The sequence below is a fragment of the Penicillium angulare genome (genome assembly GCF_028827245.1).
Source record: "Penicillium angulare strain IBT 27051 chromosome Unknown utg000004l_segment0_segment0, whole genome shotgun sequence".
Lineage (NCBI taxonomy): Eukaryota > Fungi > Ascomycota > Eurotiomycetes > Eurotiales > Aspergillaceae > Penicillium > Penicillium angulare.
Window position 1 is genome coordinate 5,314,770 of NW_026623163.1, and position 21,034 is coordinate 5,335,803.

At 47.4% G+C, this 21,034-nt stretch overlaps 10 protein-coding genes across 10 annotated transcripts; 4 read left to right on the forward strand and 6 right to left on the reverse strand.

The window, feature by feature from the left end:
• Window positions 1–2,506: 2,506 nt before the first annotated feature.
• On the forward strand, window positions 2,507–3,916 carry N7478_005875 (ASST-domain-containing protein; the record flags this gene model as incomplete). The annotated part of the gene is made up of 1 exon (XM_056922089.1): window positions 2,507–3,916. One exon carries the CDS (start codon window positions 2,507–2,509, stop codon window positions 3,914–3,916), a length of 1,410 nt encoding a protein of 469 aa, XP_056780126.1.
• A 162-nt stretch (window positions 3,917–4,078) lies between these two features.
• N7478_005876 (uncharacterized protein) lies at window positions 4,079–4,614 on the reverse strand (the record flags this gene model as incomplete). Its single annotated transcript, XM_056922090.1, has 2 exons — window positions 4,079–4,404; window positions 4,500–4,614. The coding sequence occupies 2 exons, from the start codon at window positions 4,612–4,614 to the stop codon at window positions 4,079–4,081; spliced, it is 441 nt and encodes a 146-aa protein (XP_056780127.1).
• A 1,432-nt stretch (window positions 4,615–6,046) lies between these two features.
• N7478_005877 (uncharacterized protein) lies at window positions 6,047–6,370 on the forward strand (the record flags this gene model as incomplete). Its single annotated transcript, XM_056922091.1, has 2 exons — window positions 6,047–6,155; window positions 6,222–6,370. 2 exons carry the CDS (start codon window positions 6,047–6,049, stop codon window positions 6,368–6,370), a joined length of 258 nt encoding a protein of 85 aa, XP_056780128.1.
• A 348-nt stretch (window positions 6,371–6,718) lies between these two features.
• On the reverse strand, window positions 6,719–8,396 carry N7478_005878 (rRNA-processing protein PWP1; the record flags this gene model as incomplete). The annotated part of the gene is made up of 2 exons (XM_056922092.1): window positions 6,719–8,069; window positions 8,137–8,396. The coding sequence occupies 2 exons, from the start codon at window positions 8,394–8,396 to the stop codon at window positions 6,719–6,721; spliced, it is 1,611 nt and encodes a 536-aa protein (XP_056780129.1).
• Window positions 8,397–8,636: 240 nt separating this feature from the next.
• On the forward strand, window positions 8,637–8,997 carry N7478_005879 (COX assembly mitochondrial protein; the record flags this gene model as incomplete). Its single annotated transcript, XM_056922093.1, has 2 exons — window positions 8,637–8,670; window positions 8,732–8,997. The coding sequence occupies 2 exons, from the start codon at window positions 8,637–8,639 to the stop codon at window positions 8,995–8,997; spliced, it is 300 nt and encodes a 99-aa protein (XP_056780130.1).
• Window positions 8,998–9,380: 383 nt separating this feature from the next.
• N7478_005880 (rRNA-binding ribosome biosynthesis protein UTP23) lies at window positions 9,381–10,520 on the reverse strand (the record flags this gene model as incomplete). Its single annotated transcript, XM_056922094.1, has 3 exons — window positions 9,381–10,183; window positions 10,285–10,374; window positions 10,433–10,520. The coding sequence occupies 3 exons, from the start codon at window positions 10,518–10,520 to the stop codon at window positions 9,381–9,383; spliced, it is 981 nt and encodes a 326-aa protein (XP_056780131.1).
• Window positions 10,521–11,322: 802 nt separating this feature from the next.
• Window positions 11,323–12,424, reverse strand: N7478_005881 (uncharacterized protein; the record flags this gene model as incomplete). The annotated part of the gene is made up of 2 exons (XM_056922095.1): window positions 11,323–11,983; window positions 12,090–12,424. 2 exons carry the CDS (start codon window positions 12,422–12,424, stop codon window positions 11,323–11,325), a joined length of 996 nt encoding a protein of 331 aa, XP_056780132.1.
• A 1,567-nt stretch (window positions 12,425–13,991) lies between these two features.
• N7478_005882 (uncharacterized protein) lies at window positions 13,992–15,697 on the reverse strand (the record flags this gene model as incomplete). The annotated part of the gene is made up of 3 exons (XM_056922096.1): window positions 13,992–15,032; window positions 15,088–15,327; window positions 15,416–15,697. 3 exons carry the CDS (start codon window positions 15,695–15,697, stop codon window positions 13,992–13,994), a joined length of 1,563 nt encoding a protein of 520 aa, XP_056780133.1.
• Window positions 15,698–16,126: 429 nt separating this feature from the next.
• Window positions 16,127–17,472, reverse strand: N7478_005883 (actin-related protein 2/3 complex subunit 2; the record flags this gene model as incomplete). Its single annotated transcript, XM_056922097.1, has 6 exons — window positions 16,127–16,206; window positions 16,263–16,311; window positions 16,412–16,512; window positions 16,574–16,715; window positions 16,778–17,306; window positions 17,411–17,472. 6 exons carry the CDS (start codon window positions 17,470–17,472, stop codon window positions 16,127–16,129), a joined length of 963 nt encoding a protein of 320 aa, XP_056780134.1.
• A 189-nt stretch (window positions 17,473–17,661) lies between these two features.
• On the forward strand, window positions 17,662–20,672 carry N7478_005884 (snoRNA-binding rRNA-processing protein DIP2; the record flags this gene model as incomplete). The annotated part of the gene is made up of 3 exons (XM_056922098.1): window positions 17,662–17,678; window positions 17,737–17,991; window positions 18,074–20,672. The coding sequence occupies 3 exons, from the start codon at window positions 17,662–17,664 to the stop codon at window positions 20,670–20,672; spliced, it is 2,871 nt and encodes a 956-aa protein (XP_056780135.1).
• Between the last annotated feature and the right edge of the window lie 362 nt (window positions 20,673–21,034).

Genomic DNA, 21,034 nt, shown 5'->3' on the forward strand with positions numbered 1-21,034 from the left:
TTATCTGTTAATCATCAACTAGAAGAGCTATTATCTGCCGGAGAACACTCAGTCAACACCAATATTCGCCCATATCCTTGAATAGACATAACCTGAAAACATCATAGATAGGACAGAAATTTCACCGTCAATGCATTCTTCTCGTCTCTGCTCAACTGCACCCCTCAACATACACACCCTCTGGCGAATCCCATATCATATCACATACTCTTTGTCAAACAATCCAAAATATTTCCTTTCTGTAAGCTTGCTCGCTCGTGGCAGCACTGGAGGCAGAAATAGAGTTCAAGTCATTTTTCTGATGGTGTTTTATTTTCCTTGGCTCTTCCCTCGGACGAGAGCCAACTCCAGTAGGTGAGATGATAGAACACGCGGCTGGGCATTATTGGTGACTGGCGTACCGCCATTGCAGGCGTTTTTCGTAAATGATTTATCAATCTTCTCATTCCCAAATACTTCATACGAGGGTTGGTTCTGCTTTCACTTGGATATTATTGTCGTTTCCCTGTTGGGATATTGTTTCCTCCATGGGCTATTAAGGAAACCAATGGTTATTGTGCAAAAGAAAAGAAATAGGGGAATGAGAAAGGCTTAAAATCCTGACATAACATACCTCCTGATCAATCTGAAGACTAGATATTGGAAGATCTTCCGGGTTGAATGGATGCCCCCGTGGATCATCAAAAAGAACATTGAAACCGTCATCAGAGTACTCCAGGGTAGCAATATTATTGAGTGCGAAATGTACCATCACCTGTCGATGAGTCGTGGCTCTCTTCATCCAAGAGATAAGCCCACCAAACTGCAGAACGCGCCGAAGTGGTCACTGGGTTCTGATTTCAATGTCATATCCAGCCAAATACAAAGTTCGCTCAAATTTTTCCAGGTCCTTGCAGTAGCCATTAGAGGTGTAGAGAGATAGTACCCCAAACAAGGACCGGGAGAGAGAAAGAGGCGGAATGCGAGTATGTTCCCACAGCTGCAAGCCTCGATGTCGACAAGACCGTATACATTCCATGTGTTTGAGAGGCCTGAGATGAAAGTCGAGCCTAGCAGCTCCTCATAGACCCGGCGCTCTTGCTGATAACGAAAATCACCCAGTACATCTTGTCGTTCATGAATTGTCAGTTTTGCGAGTGTCTGTATGATGCCAAGAAGGCGAAAGACCTCTAGGGTAATTCAGCAGCGGGCACAGTCGCAGACGATCTGTCTGTCGTTTCGCAGGTGGGCCTCCATTTCGATTTGAAGCTTTCTTCCTTCTTCTTTCTCGAATCTGGAGGTGGGGAATGAATATTAGCGAACTTGTCATATTACGTCATCTCAATCTCTCAAAGGGCCGGAGTGAGATGGTGGAATCTGTTACGTCTGACACTCAGATCGGGTTTGTCTGAGTGATCACGGACAGCAAAAGTCTTTGGTGGGAAAACACTGTGAAGCAAAGTAAGCTTGAGGGCCACATACAGCCACCTTGGGTAGCTTTGCGTGAATATCTATGTTGTGGGCACATATTATTGGGACATGAAGTGTTTAGATAAGTGAAAGGTCAAAGGCGTGAAAGAGAAATGGGAGGCGGGATAACACACTGGCATCCATTGAGCGACGCGTCAAAACATCATTATGTACGTGTTTCATTGATGAAACTCGTAGCAAGAACAATTCAATCATGCTATGAAAAGATTTACCCAAGGTATATATGAATTACCCTCACACAATTTAATGTGATATTGCGGCACCTGCGAGCCTGCGACTATAGATCATCTATCTCTCAAACGTTTAGTCGCTATCTATATGCCAAGACAAGAAACTCCCAATTGAGCATTTATATTATACATAGATATTTGACGGATTCTACTAATATCATGAACAGCTTCTCCCAACCTGAGCCAGTGATGGGGCTTGCATGAAGATACGAGCATCAGGTGGGGTAAGCAGCCATCGTATCTCCTGTGCCAATTATCACGAAATCTGGGTGGGGCCCGTAGTGCCAAGAGCTAATCCGAAAAAGGGTCCACGAGTCTTCGAATTTCACGGTTCTCCTAATCTACCACTATCTGAAGACTGCCCCGTCTTTCTTGGAAATATTTCTCATGGCGGTCCTCCTAGTCTTGAATTAACTATCATGGTTCTTTTCTTGACACTGTTACTTTCTCTTCTCTGCGGCACACTCGCGAAAGATTATCATGATGATTTCAGATCATTTGTCACGGTAACTTAGCTTCTGGCCCTGGTATTAAAGCTCACTGTTAATGCTTGTATAGCTTCCTGAAGTGTTGGCTCTGAAATTTGATATCAAACATCATGATCGCCAACGCCTGAGTCCGGGATATTGGTTTGTAGCGCCTTATGGGAGAAGATTGCCTCGAGAACCTACCGGCCGCCATCCGTTTCATATTGGCCCATACATTTATGATCAAGATGGGGTAAGGATTTAATATTACTTTGTGTTTTTCAAACATCAGGCTCACTAATATCGAGAAAGTAGACACTCATCTGGGCGGGCTCGGCTATGTTTGACAACCTCAATGTTTATGATTTCAAAGCTGTCCACTCAGCTGACGAGAGGCAACATTTGTCCCTTATTGTGCAAAAGGGAAATGAGCCGTTTCGGGGCCGTGCCATCATAATGAACAGTGGATTTGAAATTGTATCTGAGATTAATGGCCCTGAGGAACTCGGAGGATTTGATATCCACGAATTTACAGTCTTGCCAAGCGGCAAGACTGCCTTGGTATGTCTACATTGGCCCAAAGAAATGGACCTTGGGTATCTCGGGCGACCCGATGAAAAGTCGTTCTTCGTCACAACTGGCTTCCTAGACTTTGATCTGGTCACTGGTGAATCAACAACCCGGTGGGACTCATCTGAACCGGGACATGTGGCACTCCATGAGTCTGCGATATTACCGAAAGACCTCGCTCCGGAAGAATCTCCAGGTCACGATTATGCGCATCTCAATTCAATTGATAAAAATTCTGACGGTCACTATTTAATTTCCATGCGTTACACAGACACCATATATCTGATTTCAGGCATCGATGGGGCAATAATTTGGCGACTAGGCGGAAAAGAGAGCGATTTTGATCAAGACTTTACTTTTTCAAGACAGCATGACGCCAAGTTTCTAGAGTCAAATGGAACCCATCATGTCATCTCATTTTTGAATAATGCTTCAGACGACCAGGAACATATGGAACGCGTATCTTCAGCTTTAATCGTCGCTCTCGATACCACCACCTCTCCCAAAACAGCCCGAATCACTCGTCGTTATGGCCGTCCAGATGGTGATCTCAGTCGACTTCGTGGCAATGTTCAAATCCTTCCGGGTGGAAATGCATTTGTATGCTGGAGCGACAGTGGTTACATTTCCGAGTTTTCAGAGGATGGCGATAACCTACTTGAAGCCAAGTTCCTCACTTCTCAATTCTACAACTATCGGGCGTACAAGTTCGAGTTTACTGGTCGACCCAGCGAGCCACCAGCTCTCGTAGCCTCAACAACAAAATCCGACAACGATGGCTTGAAAACACCCATCTATGTTAGTTGGAATGGTGCAACCGATATTGCCTATTGGCAATTCTATTCCCAGAAAAGCGAGGACCAATCGCCATCTCTCATTGGAAGGGTCGATAAAACGAATTTTGAGACTGTCTGTATTGCTGATGGCCATGTTCAATGGGTTTTCGCCGAAGCGTTCGATAGCGCTGGAGAAATCCTTGGCCGGTCTGAAGTCTATCATACAGCAAAGACTTCGCAATGGGGCTCGTGGACCCTGTCGTCGGTTTCTTGGCATTTGACTCTTTGGGGAGCTTGCTTAGGCCTGTTTTATTGGCTAATGATTCGACTGCGTCCTGGGATCTACAACTATATCTCTCACCGTCTCTCGCCGCGGCATGCAGAAGGAACCGAGCTTTTCTGAGCAGCATGTAGATACTTGTAATGTGTAAAACACGATTTATACAGCATATTTCAGAAATTACGTCCGTCCAATCAACATACATTGTACATATTCGAACTCAATTTATGAAGTCTTTTCTAGATGATGGCGGCCCTGCTGCATCCAACAATGCAAAAAAGGTACCTAAGTACAGCTGTCACTTCCAGCAATGAAAGTGCCATCGGAGTTCTCACAGCCACATTCTCCGGTCTGAGGATCCTTGATACAGGTAGTACCAACTCCACTATCTTCTCCATCATCACTCCAGTAAAAGACCCAATAGTCCGAGTCTTCCTCGAGATCATCGCTAGTTGGCGCATCGCAGGTGTAAGCACTGCATGTGCCGTATGGGGCACCATTGTTTTCATCGTATTGGTGATCGGTTTCGAAGACAGCGAAAGTCTGCGTCCCCGAAACACGAGTGTTGTGGGAACATTCAGCGGCTTGGATGGCAGTAGAGACTTTGGCAGCTTTGATTTTTTGGATGCGTCAGTAATCTAACATCAAAGTTCCTAGCGCGACTGGGCAGTGAGGTGGTCCTCTTTTCTGCAATTATTTCACTTACCGTCACAGTTGAGGCTGCTCGGCTTGTAGCCCTTGGTGTTTGACGAACATGGGTCAACAGTCGCCATTACAATTGCCGGCGCAGCGAGCATAGTCAAAAAGGTGAGGAAATGCATTTTGGTGGAATATTTATTCTGACCAAAGCCTTGGAGTGTGTGATTAGGAATCTCCTATGGGACTGCAGCGCTTTATAACTGCTTCAATTCACAGCTGTCACAGCAAGAGCCTAGACTAGACTTGAGACATTTTGTCAGAAAATGAATCTTGTGTTTTATCTGATACAAATCTATTCATATGGAAGCTTACGTAGCTCAAGGGCTCATTTTATTGATACGTAGTTAGGGGGTGATTGCCATGTCATTTTAGTAGCTGGGACCCATCCAAATCATGTTTCAAGTTTCACTTTGAAACCAAAACGGTAGTCCTAGTCTCTCATAATTGAGAAATACGTTAAACCAAAATATTAAATATTCATGGCCTAATGATCTGGGTGGTTTTGTCGCACGCCAAATGTAATCCGTCTTGTTCTGCCGAGTAGACAGGTAGAGGTGGTGGCTGGCCATCGATCGGGAGAGGGATTATCGCCATGGATACAATTATGAATCTAAACCTTCACTCTATATTTCATTTGAAACTTCTGGAAAAGATCGGGTCGCAGGTATACTGCATGCTCAGTCGGTCTAGATCCTCAGTGGCGTCTCCTAGATTGATAACAGATCAACACTCGGCCTAGTCGCTGCGAATTAAAATAAGGTTGTTCAATTTGAAACTTAATTTGAAGCTCAAATATTATATCAAGCCAACTTTCCTAATCGACTAAGAGCTTTTCATTTAATCGGAACGTCTTCTGGGCTGTCAAGCTGGCTGCCGTCTGTCTGGACTCTTCAACACAGGAGTATGGCACGAGCTGTCTTAGGTCGAGGTCGAGGACAGAATGGGCTCGATCCTCAAGTTACCGCATCAACTCAGACCGACGAGGCTTCCTATAATAATCTCGGATGAAAAGAAGAAGGTTGAAGACGAGACTTGAGTATATTTGTTCTCCTGATGCGCAATTTTCCTATGTGCTGAATGCCGCGTGATTGCAGGTTTTTAACAATTTCCTCACTTTTCTTCTCCAAGGACTAGGTGATTTGCATATCAGTTTCAGATTGTTCTTAATTGTTCGATCAAGTATCGAGACAGCTTAATATCTCGATAATTCGACACGGTGGGGATATAATTAACTTTCATTTGTTCTCATCCCGCACGAGGGGAACCAGATTTACATGTCTAGGATCCACTCGTTGGCGCGATGATATCACCTTTTCCCTTTAATCACGTTGAATGCAAACAACTTCAAGTTTCCCTTCGCTGTCGCTGGTTTTGGGCCTGAATCGCATCATGCCACTTGACGTCATTAGACCAGATTTATAATACTTATACAGCATATCCGAAGCTTGTAACCATACATTGCTACTTATAACATCAGCTATAGTATACCAAACACCACAAGTTTCACGAATATATACGACTTCAATTTTTTTATTCTTTCTTCGGGTATTCAAGATGTCGGGTTTCGCTCACAAGGCCGAGGATGCTATGCATTTCCACCGTCACGACCAGAACAAGCCCGCTGACCATGAAAGAGATGTCTCGCAACCTCATGCCCCTACTGGTAGGCCTGATTTCTATTTTAATTCTTATCTTCCGATACAATATGGCAGTTGTGGCTGACTTGTAGTAGACAAAGGCTCTCATGGTCATCAGCATCACCACGAAGGTCAACATTTGAGCCAAGAAGAGAGGGATCGTGCCAATTTCGACGCTGCTCGACACTTCGATCATGCAACTAAGAATAGCCATGGTGCCGGGATTGGCTTTGAAGAATAAATCGGGGATTTGTGACGTTTAATCCTGGAGACCTGATACCGTACATATCTCCAACCACTTGTACCGAGTGCGGTGGAATTTTTGCCCTCTTTAAATGCTACATTTCCTACCTGATTCAAACCTCGCAAAGACAAAGTAGATTGTCGCAACATCATGATCCCCTAGATCGAATCTCTATCCTAGCCTAGCATAAACACATAGACTTGAGACAAGTACGGCCATCAACATGTTCCATAAATGTAGCTAGGGCGCAGTTAGAATGATAAACAATAAACTTTTGATAAAACCGGTCTATTCGTCATGTACATCAAAATAGGACTCCACGGGTATATTTATTCCTCGTTGAAATCATTCCTCATCCATCGACTCCCAACCATCAGGTCCCTGAGCTCCCTCAGGCTCAGCACCCTCATCGTCAGACTCCTCGTCGTCATCAGCATTCACGCCAAGGATGCGCTCCTGCACATCACCCTCGAAGTCGGGCATACGGGAAACGAATGCTCGGCGCACAGCGCCGTTAGTCGAAGCATCCCAGATCTGAACAGTTCCCTTGCTACCAGCGACAGCAAGACGGAAGCTGACCTCCTGATCCGGCGCAAAGCCAGTAGAAAAGACCTTACCGACATCCAGCTTGCGTGAAACAACCATGCTGGGCTTATCATTCTCAACATTCCACAGCTTAACTTCCTTGTCTGTGGAACCGGTGACTAGGAAGCCAGGAATGGAACGGTTGATGTCGAATGATGAAATGGAGGAATCGTGTGCCTGGAGAGTCCAGACGGGCTTGGACTCGGCTGGGCTGGCGGGGACGTTACGAACGTCGTAGCGGTAGAGGTGTCCACCGTCGGTGGTAACGTAGAAGAAGTTAGGGTCGTGAGGGTCCCAGCGGACGGCCTCGACATCGGCGTCGACGCCCCAGCGGGCCTTGGTGTCCGGAGAACGCATGTCAGCGGCCACGACGGTGCGGTCGTAGCTACCACTCAGCAGGATAGTAGCCTCCTTTGGATGCCAGTCCAGAGAGCAGACTTTGTCGGTGTGGTGAGAGTAGGACTTGGCACAGGTGGTTGTGTTGAGATCCCACAATTTAACTGTGCGATCCGCCGAGGCAGAGGCAAGCAGGTTGCGATGTTGACGGTTGGCTGCTAAAGCCAGAATGGAGTCAATGTGGTACTCGTCATTGGCCTTGGCCTTCTTCTTCTTTGACTTCTTCTTGTCCTCGTCCTGGCCTCCTTGACCTAGGATGGCGTTGGGGTACATAGAGTCGACAACGTCCAAGTCCCAGATCTCAATATCGGGTTCCATAGTTCCAACAGCGACAAAGTTGCCTTGGTCTCTGCCCTCAGAGTTCTTGCCAACTGGGATGTCGAGCCATTCCAAGCACAGAGGAATTCCTGGCAGCATGATATCGTGGTGCACGTAGAGGTTATCAGCCTTGTCTTCATACACGTAGACCTCCAGATGAGCGACCTCATCCTCGACCTTTCCGGCCAAAAGCAAGTTATCGGTAGGCATGATCTGAAGCTCTTCGCGATCGTCGTCGTCTTCGTCTTCGGGGATGACAAGGTATGGATCCTCCTCGTTAGGCTGGTGATAAGCCAATGACTGAACATTTCCAAACATGGTGACCTTTTCTCCATCCTCGTCAACTTCCTCGCTATCGTAGTGATCAAGGTCGAACTCCTTCAGCACGTCGTCCTCGCTGCGGAAAATAAAAGTAGTTAGTTAACTAGAACTATATGCGGATTTCAGATCAGATTAGAACATACTCTGTCTTTGAAGCAGCACCCTCTTTTGTAGCAGGTGTTTCGGAGTCATCCTCCATAGCATCATCGTCTTTATCATCCTCATCCATAGCAGTATCCTCCTCACCCTGAGCAGCACTCAAATCGCCCTTGGCATCCTCGAGCTGCATCCGAGCAAGCTTGGATATACGGTCCATTTCCTTCTCATCAATTTCATACTTTGTGGGAAATTGGGCAGCGACACCGCGCCGCACCCAGGCTGTGGTAGTGATCATAGAAGACATTGTGAATATTGAAATCACAGCAACCTTCAACAATCAGTTTTTTTATCGGCGATATTTTTTTTATCGGTGTGCTGAGGGGTCTTCCGCCCGGCAGAATTGGCCGATCTCCTCACCGCCCAGAATAGTACGATTGGCTGATTTGACAGTTGATTATTTCGAGGTCAAAGTATTGCGCATCTTGAACTACACATTCATTCTTATACTCTGTTCTCTGCTCAAACTCGAGAGTACTCCGCAATCATGCATTCCCATCTCCATACCCCCTACAATATCAGTACGTTCTCACCATAATTCAATATACTCAATTGATCGCAAAACTGACCAATGTTGTACAGACTGCGAGGAAATCATGACTGCCCTCGACGAATGTCATGCCCGTGGATTCCTTTACAAGGCCCTCGGAAACTGCAACGATATCAAACGCGATGTTAACCGCTGTCTTGCCTCTGAGCGTTTTGACCGGGCCAAGCGGAACCGGGATGAGGCACGCTCCAACCGTCGGCGAATCGAGGATATCTGGGCGAAAGAGCGGGCAAAGGATGCCAGTGCTGTTCCAACTTCTACGAACGCTGCTTCTGAGACCACTAAATCGAACCAATGATCCATGTGTGGTCGATTTTGTACGATTATGCATGATTTTGCTGGAGTTCGGGGTTTGGGTTGATTATAATTGTCTATTGAGATCGCACTCTCTTCTCATTAAATGTTTTTCATACGCATGGCAGAACAAAACTGGGACGATGGGCCAGGTTTTGATGTACGATATTGGAGAGATTGGAGGCATTCGGATGTAAATATAACAATATCAACTTCCAATGTTGATTGAAATCGAGCCTTCGCGGCATTTGAAAGACTTTCAACAAACCGAGTAGTAAGGTTATATTTGAATTTCATATACAAGTTAACTTTTGAAGTAATAATTCCCCAATCCTAACGCCATGCCGTGGACAATAAGTATCATGCAGTGTCGCGCAACATCAGAAGTTATTCTACTTCCATATCCTGGCCAGTCTCAGCAACCGGGGCACCATCGAAATCACCACCGCCCTTATGGTGACGACGTCTCCGCTTAGGCTTAGCTGCACCAGACTCCTCGCCCTCAGCAGCGTCGGCACCAGCATCAGCGTTCTTAGCCTGTTCAGAACGCGCCTTGTCCTTCTTAGTCGCACCGGCATCATTCTGCTTCTTCGACTTCTTCATACTCAACGGATTCGGACCCTTGGCCTTCTTCATACCAGAGATTTTCTTCCGCTCTCCACCCTCAGCGCCCTCCCCGTCGAACTTTCTCTTTTCCCCAGCATTAGGATCATCCAATCCAGCTCGGAACTTGCCCTTCTCATGACCTTCCCGCACAGTCTCCGAGTGAGTGCTTAGCGGCTCGAGAACCATGACGGACCGCTTGACATAGATGATTGGTACACCAGGAATAGAACGTGCGCCTGAGCGCAAAGCACGGGAGCGGCGCAGTGCGCGCTCCTCTTCGCGCTCGTCATCGCGCTTGCGTTTGCGCTGTGCCGGGTTATCTGCCTTGTCGGCTTTCTTTGCAGCCGGGGGATCGGCAGTGGCAAGGATGTAGTGCTCTTTATTCTTCTTGGCGTCGGTGCTTGGAGAAAGAAGGGAGAGGAGACAGTCTACCTCGTCGATTGGTGTTGAGGCTGCATTGTGGGAGCAGTGACGGAGGGGGAGTTCTGTTGGCGGGGGAAGATGATGTGGGCGGTAGGGTTGATTGGTTTTGGGGTTAATGGGTTGTTTAGCCATTAGAGCTGCAAGGGAGCATTTTGTGAGAACTATAGGTCCTGTTAGCCTAAGTTGGATGAGAGAGCCCGCGTCTTCTTTATCTCGATTGGTTTTCGCTGCGAGGCTTGAGTGGGCCGGAGCAATGACTAACGTGGCTTAGGCTTTCCCTGCAGAGTTCTTTCGAGAGCAGGGAGCAGTTCCATTTTGAAATTGTGGACTGCCTGTAAGAAATTCGAGTCGACTGTTCACATTGATTAGCATACTCATCGTTTCATTGTAGCTTTGGAGAGTCATCATACCGAGCACCTGATAAGGCTCGCGGAAGCCGAATGTCATCTCATACTGATGCATGAGCTTGCGGTACTTTTTAGAACGTTTGGCCCTCATTTTGGATGGTTGAGTTCGAGAGTTGAACGTTGAAAAGTCACTGGCAGAAGTGATGAACGGATGAAACTTTTTTCATTTTGCCGGGCGGGAGGTGAGGCGGTGATGGCCCGTGCGAAGTATACTATCATGAGCATCCACCGTCCAACATTCAAGAGCTTAACCAGGAACATGTTTAAGCATATGCAGACAATTACTAAACTATACGGAATTCTTTTGGGTCAATGATTATTATTATTATTCATAACGAGCTAATTTGATTCGGTAAAAGCTATGAATATCCACCTATATTTCAACCCTCAGGGCTCCAGTACGCCAAAGTGCATGCAATGCAGTCAATCTAGTTGACTAGTTTTCGTATTCGCCGTTAATAAGATGAACTCAGTCGAAGACTGAGTTTGACTGAGTTTATAAATCAGGATGAGGTTTGTGAGCACATGGGGAAAGGCGCCACACCAACGGGTGTAAGTTTGTTTGCCGGCACCTTGTCGGGGACACATCGCTGTCTCAATTCGGGATTGTCGAGGGGCTCTGCCAGAGACAGAGAGCCATTCCGTTCCTTCGAGTAGCCAAGTATAGTAGCCATGAGATGGGGGTCGTCCCATACTGATTGCTTGTCGCCCTTTAGGAGCGCCTCAATATGAATGACCATCGGAGGATATTGCGGAAGAATGTACGACGCATCGTGCGAAAAGTGTCCCTTTTATTCGCCTCTCTTTTTACAAGATGCTACTACGACAGAGATGTCGTCCATTTTGCCTGGGGGTAATTAGTATACTGAACATGCCAAATATATCAGCTGGCTTTATAACATACCTCCTTCAATCGCAAGCCCTTCGTCAATTGCCTTCTCCATATACGGACTTTCCGCAAATGGGTCCTGGGCAATAGTCAGAGCAGCATTCAGTAGCTCTCGGGCGACAAAGATCATGCGATCATTCGATAGATCTGGGGGTGGAGCCAAGTCCACCGTTTCAGGTCGACCATTGTCCCATTTATGCAGGCTATCAAGGATATTCTTCAGAACCTCATGCTCCCATAGATTGTCCATCACGCCATCCGACACAGCCAACACGATATCGTCTTCTTGTAAAGCAACCTGGCTCATCACCGCATCTTTACGGGGTGTATCGATGCTATTCGTTCCCAGCTGCATGGGACAGTCAAACCAATGCCACTGCTCAGCAGTGCGGAATAGGATTCTCTCCTCGCTGGGCCGAATCACCATGATCTTGCAGTCACCCAGATTTGTCACATAGAGCAAAGGCTTCTGAACACCGTCTGCCCCAAGTGTCCAATGTAGCAGTGCAGTAGCTGATGTGGTGGTCCCTTGCCATTCTGTCGGGCTCGAGGTGGCTCGTACGGTTTCTTCGTAAGCTGACTGGAGGTATTCGACTGGATCGACGGTTGTAGCATTGGCAGAGAGACGGCGCTCAATCTCCAAGCCCCAGAAATGCAAAAGAAGCCTAGACCAAAGACTGTTTTCACAATTGGTTCGGTCATTAGCCTCATGCGCTAACTGTAATGACGATCGCAAATTACGGAATCAAGGGTACATAGGATTGAACTCACGCTGCATGACCACATGGTCTCGTTGCCCAGGCGCCTACGCCATCATCGACACCCAGGAAGTTTTCGGCAACCAGGATGGCGTCGTCACCATTGTTCAAGCCGCGGATTAGCTCGCCCTTGACGGATAATCTCTTATCCTGGCTGAGCGAGTGGGTGGTCAAGGGATCGGAAAAGGATGAAGAAGGCGGAGACAGGAAGGGTGGGGGGGAACGGGCGGGAAGGCCGTTTGGCACATAGGGCGTAGCCAGTCTCAAATCGAAATGGGGAATAGGCGAGACTCTGGTGGTGGACGGGGACGGGTGTGGTGATGCCGTATGAGGGCCACACAGCCGCATGGTATCGGCGCGCTGGCGTCCCTAGTCTTAGACGCAGACGTCGGCCCGCTAGAGGTACCTGGCCTAGGGGCGTCGATCGAATATATGATGCGATCCACCGTAATGTTGATGCCGATGATAATGATGATGATAATGAAGCCCCTGCCGTGGTCACCATGCCTTAACTTGGTTTTTTTAACCGTAGATGAGAACAGGTCAAAGCAGTGAAGTCATGGCCTGGGTTCATTTACAGAACAGAAGGGCGATAAGGACTGAGAAAAAGATAAGATTTGATTTTGGAATCAATGATAAGGGAAGGGATGAAAGGGAAGTAGAGATTTTCTTGAGGGTATCCCAGAGGGTCTATTCGGTGAGGGTTGAGGGTGTCGCATCTTTATCGCGAAAGTTCACTGGCTTGCAGCGCCGACCGTACTCTGCTCTACGGAGTAGGGCGTGTCATATGAATGCCACGGCCCCCTCCGTTGACTATTGTCAACTCTATCAATAATCCACTTTTAAACAATGTGGATCTTAAAGGGGGATTGCTAGTTTTCTATTAGTTGACAATAATAGTTTTAGTATTTTTCTACCATTGCTGATGTACCATAGATATGGTTCTCCGGGGAAAAGAGAAGGGAAACTAAAAGGCACCGCCGAGAATGACCGATGCAAGTATACAAGACCGAAAAAACCTTAGATAGCCAGGCACACAGTCGATGATGTACTTCGAAGATGTCCTTGACAAGGAATACCGTGACTTGTATACTGAGATTTATTGGCTACATCGGTGTATTTGTCATTAGAATATTGTTTTTCAAGCTCCACGGAGAAGAGTCAAGTGGACCAGCTGGCAGCAGTGTGGAATTGGGTGCTTCTAGAGCTCAAGACGCATGTAAACAGTATGAGTCAATCAGTTAAATTTGATTTCAGAAGGATGATATCGCTTTTGGACGTGGGGGCTGCTATGATGTAGTCAATCAAAGTGTATACTGTACCTAAGCGGATCGACTCTTGGAATTCCAGTACATGAACGCCACATCTTCTCGAGCCACTAGCGCTGCCAAGTAGAAGGCAAGTAGCAGGTTGGTTTAGTAGAATTTGCAATATAATTTAAGATTTTCTGAGAATTGTTCTTCATGATGACATTACTATGTAGGGGCTCATACAGACATATCACATCTGCTTAATATTCCCTTCGGTGCTCAATGTTTAATGCTCGCTCCAACGCCTAACACACTCGAAGGAAACAACTCGAAAAAGGAAACAATTTGACAAGGGGGAAACAACATGAGAAGGGGGAGACAATTTGAAAAAGAAAGGAATAACATCTGCCCCCATTCGTTTGCGATGCTCAATATTTGATGCCCGCTCAAACACCTGACACACTGGAAGGAAACAAATCGAAGAATGAAAACAATTTGGAAAGAGGTAACAATTTAGAACAGAAATCACATCTGCCCGCCATTCCCTCTGATGTTCATATTCAATGCTCGCTCATGCACGCGACACGCTGGTCAGAAGAAATTAACAAAAGAAACAATTTGAAAAGGGGAAAGATAAAGAGGAAAGGAGAATGGGGGAAATTTTCCTACAATTTGAGCCAGTTGAGCTCCGGGCCAGTAGATCGTTCCTTCTGGATCTCTGTCCCAATCAAATTCCAAATATCAATCAACTCAAGCAAGATACGATCTTCGCTAACATCGTACCTTAGGGTAGCCAGGCCTTGAAACCCAACAGCAGCCAGTGTATTCACCCGAGTGACGAAGTCAAAACGGCCAGTGGTCTTTCGGTTGAGGGCAATCAGGGTGCGCAGCTGACGTTCAGCACAGGGACAAAGCCGGTGCACCAGGATAGTGCAGTCGACAGCACAAAAACACGAGGACTCGCAAATGCATGCACAGTGCTTCACCAAATGCAGTAGGCGGAACGTTTGATATTCACGACGAGCTTCCCCGATTGATTTGCTCTCCAGACGGGCCAATGTGCCAATTCGGTGACTTTCAACAATATCCTTCTGCCGACGGGCTGGGTCAATCATTGCTAGGTTTGCGAACGGCAGTTCCGCCAGCGGGGTATCCATAACAGGCCAAGCCTTTGGGATGTATCTACAATATTTCTCTGCGAGCAAGGTAATGGTCTGAGGGGGGATTTCTAGGAATATTGGTATGCGTGCGAGCCATTTCTGGCAAAAGGCAGACGTTGGGTTCGAAGCGATACTGAATATATGACGGCGGAAGCCCAGGAGATCGTCTGCGATGAATGCCCCCAGCCGTGAGTTCTTGCAGATGAGTACACGGACATATTCTTCCTGGAAGCGAGTCACAAGATCTTCTTCACGGTTCTCGCAAATACTTGGGTGTTCGAGAAAAATCTTGATCGCTAGCAATAAACGATACAGATGGGAAGGCTCCGGCATGAAGAACTTGTTATCTCGTATTCTCGTGGGACGGAGGGGAATGTTGAACAAGGAACACAGCTCGACGGCTGCCATCTCGAAGTCGACTCTGGCAGAAATGGCGTAGAACAAGTTTTCTGTGATTTCGATGAGGTCGGCAAGCGAGTCGGTACGGACCTGATTCTCTGCTTGTTCAATCCAGTACATGAGACCAGTTCTCTTGCTCATGTCAAGCTATAGTGAAATCAGTTTGCATGCATATCAAATAATAGGAATCAAACGCACATACCTCAACATCAAATCCCACAAAGATGATTTGGAGAATCTTTGCAAAGGCGTACACCTGGGCAAATATTCTAAGCACTCCCCCAAAGTGCATCGATACTTCAACTGCATCCAAATCATCGAGCGATAAAGCCCGGGGTGACGGGTATGGAGAAGGCGAAGATGGATTGTGGGCCAAGGCTACGACCCATTCACCACTGCTAACGGTGTAGGGAGACGAATGTCGTCGCTGTTCAAGAGACATCTGTTAGACCTATGAACTAGCTGATGGCGATGCATGTTTTTTCCCTCACTGCTCGACTGTGGCAGGAAATAGTAGAACGAAAACTTACCTCACTGCCCTCCTCACTATCCCGATAATGCTTCTGGTTATTCATCTGAAGCATCTCCTCAGCGTCATTAATCAGAGTTTCCGAGTATCTGTAAAAGCCGTCTCGCTGGTCTTCGATGGCATCAGACCACTGCTCAGAGCCTGGGGAGTTATCGGCGCTGGATTTGTGAGTGAGCTTAGAGTCACTGGATTTGTTCGTAAGCTTAGAGTCTTCGCTGTTGTGCGAGGATCTCAGGCTGAACAGTGAGCGGTTCCACGGGCGATGTCTGCGCAGACGGTTCATCGTGAAAGTAGGTATATGAGAGGGGTCGGGGTGTATGTATGAGGCTGTATAGAATTTCCGGTGAAGAAACCAATATGAAAACGCTGTAAAAAGGTAATCCATGTACAGTAAGAATGTGGATGAACACAGAGAAGATTGGATTAATAAATGTAGGGAGTTATTGGTTGGGTTGTTGAAGTGAGGTAACGACCACCCAGCACCTATTACCTCTCTTTATCTCTTACTTAGTTCCAGTGAGTTGGGTCTCCGCGATATCCAAAGAGGACAGCCATGTCCAAATGGGGACAAGTAGGAACATTAAGACAACAAAAGATTTACAGCATTTTTACAAATCGTGCACAGAGAATCAAACCATATGAAAGAAAGAAACACTTTGCTTGTTCGTTAAACGCTCGCCTCCTAGTGATATAAACATGAAGCCACATATTTCTAGCTCTGCACACGGAACGTCCGACCACTGGCTGTCTTGCGCTCGCGCTCTTCGTTTTCGGGTCTGGCTCGGTTAAGGACTATTTCCAGTTAGTGATGATTAGAGAAATATTAATACACTCCGCCAGAAACATACCTTGGAGGAAATCAGCTGTACGCTTGCGCATACGGGTGTGGATATAGGCCTGTAGGGTTGGATCAGTCAATGTATCTGAAGCAAATGGAGTAGCCAGAAGACCCAAAAAAAAAAAAAAAAGAAAAAAAAAATAGGAAGTACTGTCGTACCTTAGAGGCCTTGATGTGGTAATGGAAGTAGTCGCGGAAAGTCTGGATATGGGAGATGTTGTCGTAACGGCGCTGAGGAGTCAAGTGTCGGGGGAACAGAACTAGATACCAATTAGCCAACTTGAACCGTCAAAAGTCTATAGCAATACACCCAATCCTTACCAAATGTAACATAGCTAATTTCACCCTCGCCCGCATTTGGCAGACCAGGAATACCTTGCAATTCAAGTGGGGGGTCGTTGCGGAAGAGCACTTGAGGAGCATTCTGAAGAGTCACAACACGGCGTCTGGCGTCCACGAATTCCTGGGTAGCGTTAGCATATGACAAGCCAATATAATAATGAGGATTCCAAGTATCGAACGAACCTGCAAGAAGACCTTGCCAAAGATACGGTCCGTCTCCTCCCGGAACACAGTGCTGAAGATCACGGTCACTCGGTCATAGCTGGCCTTAATGTAGATGGCCTCCTCCTCGCGGTAATGGATCGCCATTACCTCACCACCTTCCTTCACTCCTTGTGGTGCCGACTCAGATGTATACCGCGAGGCTTCCTCGGAAAGTTTATTGAACTCGTCGAACGCTCTCTCAAAAGGAGCTGCCATGGCATTGCGCTTCAACAGGGCCAACTTCATGATCAATTCATCGCGAGCTTCCTGCTCAGCAGGCAAGTTCTCAAGATCGACCTGTACTGAGAAATCATAACCGGGCTCAGGCGACACAATGTAGGACCCATATTCCCGCTCAAGCACCTCCTGGGCGCCATACTGAACGAGCTCCTTGAAGCATTTCACGTTGATGGAGATGAGGATCTTGGTTTTGGTTTCAGGGGTAGATACGTGAAATGTAACGCCATCGAAGTCGGAGGCCACTTGGTCAATTGAGGCCGGGGCAGCACTGCGGACAACCAGGTTAGCTTGGGGGCCTAGCGGGTGTGGGTTGGGTGTATACAATGCAGCGGGGCGGGGAAATGGTTTGGGAGTTGAGGATAGGGGTCGTACCCTGAGAAGCGCTCCGTGAGGAGTGATTGGATCAAAACATTCTGGTAATCCAAGAGCAGCATGACGGGCAAGCAATGTGTGGAGAGGTATCAACAATCGGTAGGTTGGGAGGATGGCAACCCGCGATCGTCATCTCCCATGTCTGGGCGGTGGGGGAGCCGGACAGGTCGCTCTCGCCGCCCGTATTAATTTTTGCGCTATCGATAGCAAGAGTCTCCGATTCTCCAAAAATTTTCCCATCCACGTCCACGATGGTGAAATCCTACTTGTATGTGCTAATAATTCACCTAATTGAAATGACACTTGTCTAACCTTCAAATTCACAGCAAATTCGAGCATTCGAATACGTTCGGGCTCGTCGCTTCAGCGTCGTCAAATGCCGTCTGGGCCAAAGACGAGCAAATTGCAGGTGCAGCTCGACAAACCGGCTCCGGCCGAGCAATCGTGGGCGCCAGTGAAGAGGTCCTCTGCTGGGATGTGAAGAAAGGAGAACTATTGGGCCGGTGGCGCGACTCGGCATGCAAAGTGCCTGTCACCGTTGTCACCCAGAGCAAGACTGATGAAGATATCTTCGCGGTTGGGTAGGCCTCTCCTCTCCCTCTTCTCTTTAGCTACAGAACCGTCTTGAATCTTATTGCTAACAATCGTTCTTTTGATAAATAGTTACGAGGATGGTAGCATTCGCATCTGGGATTCGCGCACGGGTACAATCATCATATCGTTCAACGGTCACAAGTCTGCTGTCACTCAGCTGGTCTTCGATAACGCTGGTGTGCGTCTTGCTAGTGGTTCCAAAGACACCGATATCATCCTCTGGGACTTGATTACTGAAGTTGGTCTTTTCAGACTTCGTGGACATACGGATCAAATCACCTCTATCAACTTCCTCTTCCCTTCTCCGGAGCTACTCCAATCCTCCGGACTCAGTGAACATTCGGGCTTTTTGTTGTCGACAGGAAAGGATTCATTGATCAAGGTCTGGGATTTGGCATCTCAGCATTGTATTGAAACACATGTGGCACAAACGAATGGCGAGTGTTGGAGCCTCGGTCTTTCGCCTGATCAGGGCGGTTGTATTACAGCTGGAAACGATGGAGAGTTGAAAGTGTGGTCGATTGATGAGAGCGCAATGGTTGAAATTTCGAAGGAAAAGGTTGGGGCTGAGGGTCAGAGAATTCTTCACGACCGAGGAACCTTCTATCGAAATGGTAAAGATCGCACTATTGGCATTCGCTTCCACCCCCGTTTGGACTACGTTGGTTTCCACGGATCAGAGAAATCAGTCGAGATTTGGCGAATTCGGTCTGACACCGAAGTGCAAAAGAGTCTGGCACGCAAGCGCAAGCGCAGAAAGGAGAAGGAGGCTCAGCGTGAGGGTGAGGAGAAGAGCGTTGTGGCTGAAACTGACACTGTCGAGGATACTTCATCCGCTCCTGTCTCTGAGGTCTTCGTCTCGCATGTCATTGTTCGAACTGGTGGCAAGATCCGTTCTTTTGACTGGATGACCACTAAATCTACCGGTCTGAATATCCTTGCCGCGACCACAAATAACCAGCTGGAAGCCTACAAAATTATTCCAGCAAACAAGAAGGACAAGGACGAAGATGAATCCGACTACACGCGAAGCTTGGCAGTCGACATCCCTGGCCACCGCACAGATATTCGATCCATCGCTCTTAGCTCCGAGGACCGGATGCTTGCCTCTGCATCTAATGGTAGTCTTAAAATCTGGAATGTTCGCACAGAAACCTGTCTGCGCACTCTCGAGTGTGGCTACGCACTTTGCTCTGCATTCCTGCCCGGTGACAAGATTGTTGTGGTAGGAAACAAGAATGGAGAGCTAGAGGTCTTCGACATTGCCTCTTCTACATTGTTGGATACGATCAAAGCTCATGATGGGCCCGTCTGGTCTCTACACGTACACCCGGATGGCAAGTCTGTGGTCAGTGGAAGTGCCGACAAAACCGCAAAGTTCTGGGAATTCAAGGTCGTCCAAGAGGAAATCCCCGGTACCAAGCGCACTACCCCTCGTCTCAAGCTGGTACACACACGAACCTTGAAGGTCAACGATGATATCCTCAGCCTGCGCTTCTCTCCTGACGCGCGTCTATTGGCCGTTTCATTGCTTGACAACACCGTGAAGGTTTTCTTTGTGGATTCACTTAAGCTTTTCTTGAACCTCTACGGCCACAAGCTTCCTGTCTTGAGTATGGATATATCCTTCGACAGCAAGTTGATCGTTACTTGCTCAGCTGACAAGACCGTGCGATTGTGGGGTCTGGACTTCGGTGACTGTCACAAATCCTTGCTGGCCCACGAGGACAGCGTCATGGCAGTTGCGTTTGTCCCCACCAACAAAGATCAAAATGGTCACAACTTCTTCAGTGCAAGCAAAGACCGGCTCATCAAGTACTGGGATGGTGACAAGTTTGAACAAATCCAGAAATTGACCGGTCACCACGGCGAAATTTGGGCTTTGGCCATCAGCCGTTCGGGCGAATTTGTTGTCAGTGCCAGTCATGACAAGAGTATTCGTATCTGGAAAGAGACAGATGAGCCGCTGTTCCTGGAGGAAGAGCGCGAAAGGGAGATGGAGGAAGCCTACGACAGCACACTCACTGCATCTCTGGAGCAAGACGAGGATGGTGAAGATGGCGAGAAGGCCGAGGCCGTCGACGCCGGTAAACAGACCACAGGTACACTCATGGCTGGAGAAAAGATTATGGAAGCATTGGACCTTGGTATGGAGGATCTTGAATTGGTCCGAGAATGGCATGAGACCAACCCTAGCAGCATGCCCCCAAATCGTAACCCGATTTACCTTGCTTTTGGCAACATCTCAGCAGAGCAACACGTTTTGAACACCGTCCAAAAGGTCCCTGCTGCTGCCTTGCAAGATGCACTCTTGGTTATTCCCTTCAACCAGCTTCCTGCTCTCTTCACTTTCCTCAACATGTGGGCCGAGCGCGAGTGGAACGTGCCTCTCACCTGCCGTGTACTGTTCTTCATGCTGAAGACTCACCATCGCCAGATTGTTGCAAGCAAGATGATGCGCCCCATGCTGGACAGCATTCGCTCTTCTCTGCGTCGCGTCCTTGCTCGTCAAAAGGATGAGATGGGCTTCAACCTTTCCGCTCTGCAGTTCATTGGTAACCAGATCCGTGAGCAGAGCACCAAGGACTACATTGACGAGGAGACATGGACGGAGCCCCAGACCCAGAAGGGAACAGGCAAGAAACGACAATTTGTGAACGTGGCATAATTTGAAGCCAATGTTCTGGAAAAGCATGTTGAATGGGCGTTGTCCTTGGTTTGGTTTGGTTTGTTATGATTCTACAAAAGTTTGATATCCTTGAGAGTTTTAGAGAGCCAAGATCAAGGGATGTATTATATACTAGATCCACTTTTAAATGATTACCTGCATCGTACATACATATCGAGATCGTTCAAATCCGTAGACATAATCTATATTTCCAACTAGTCGCCGGTACTGAGGTTATCAGGTCTCTTCTCTGCCCAGCTGGTATTGTTGGTAATTGTGGACCTCAAGAATAACTTAAACTTGAATCGAACACTCAGAGAATATATGAAAAGTTACTACTGTGTATGGACAATTTTAATTCA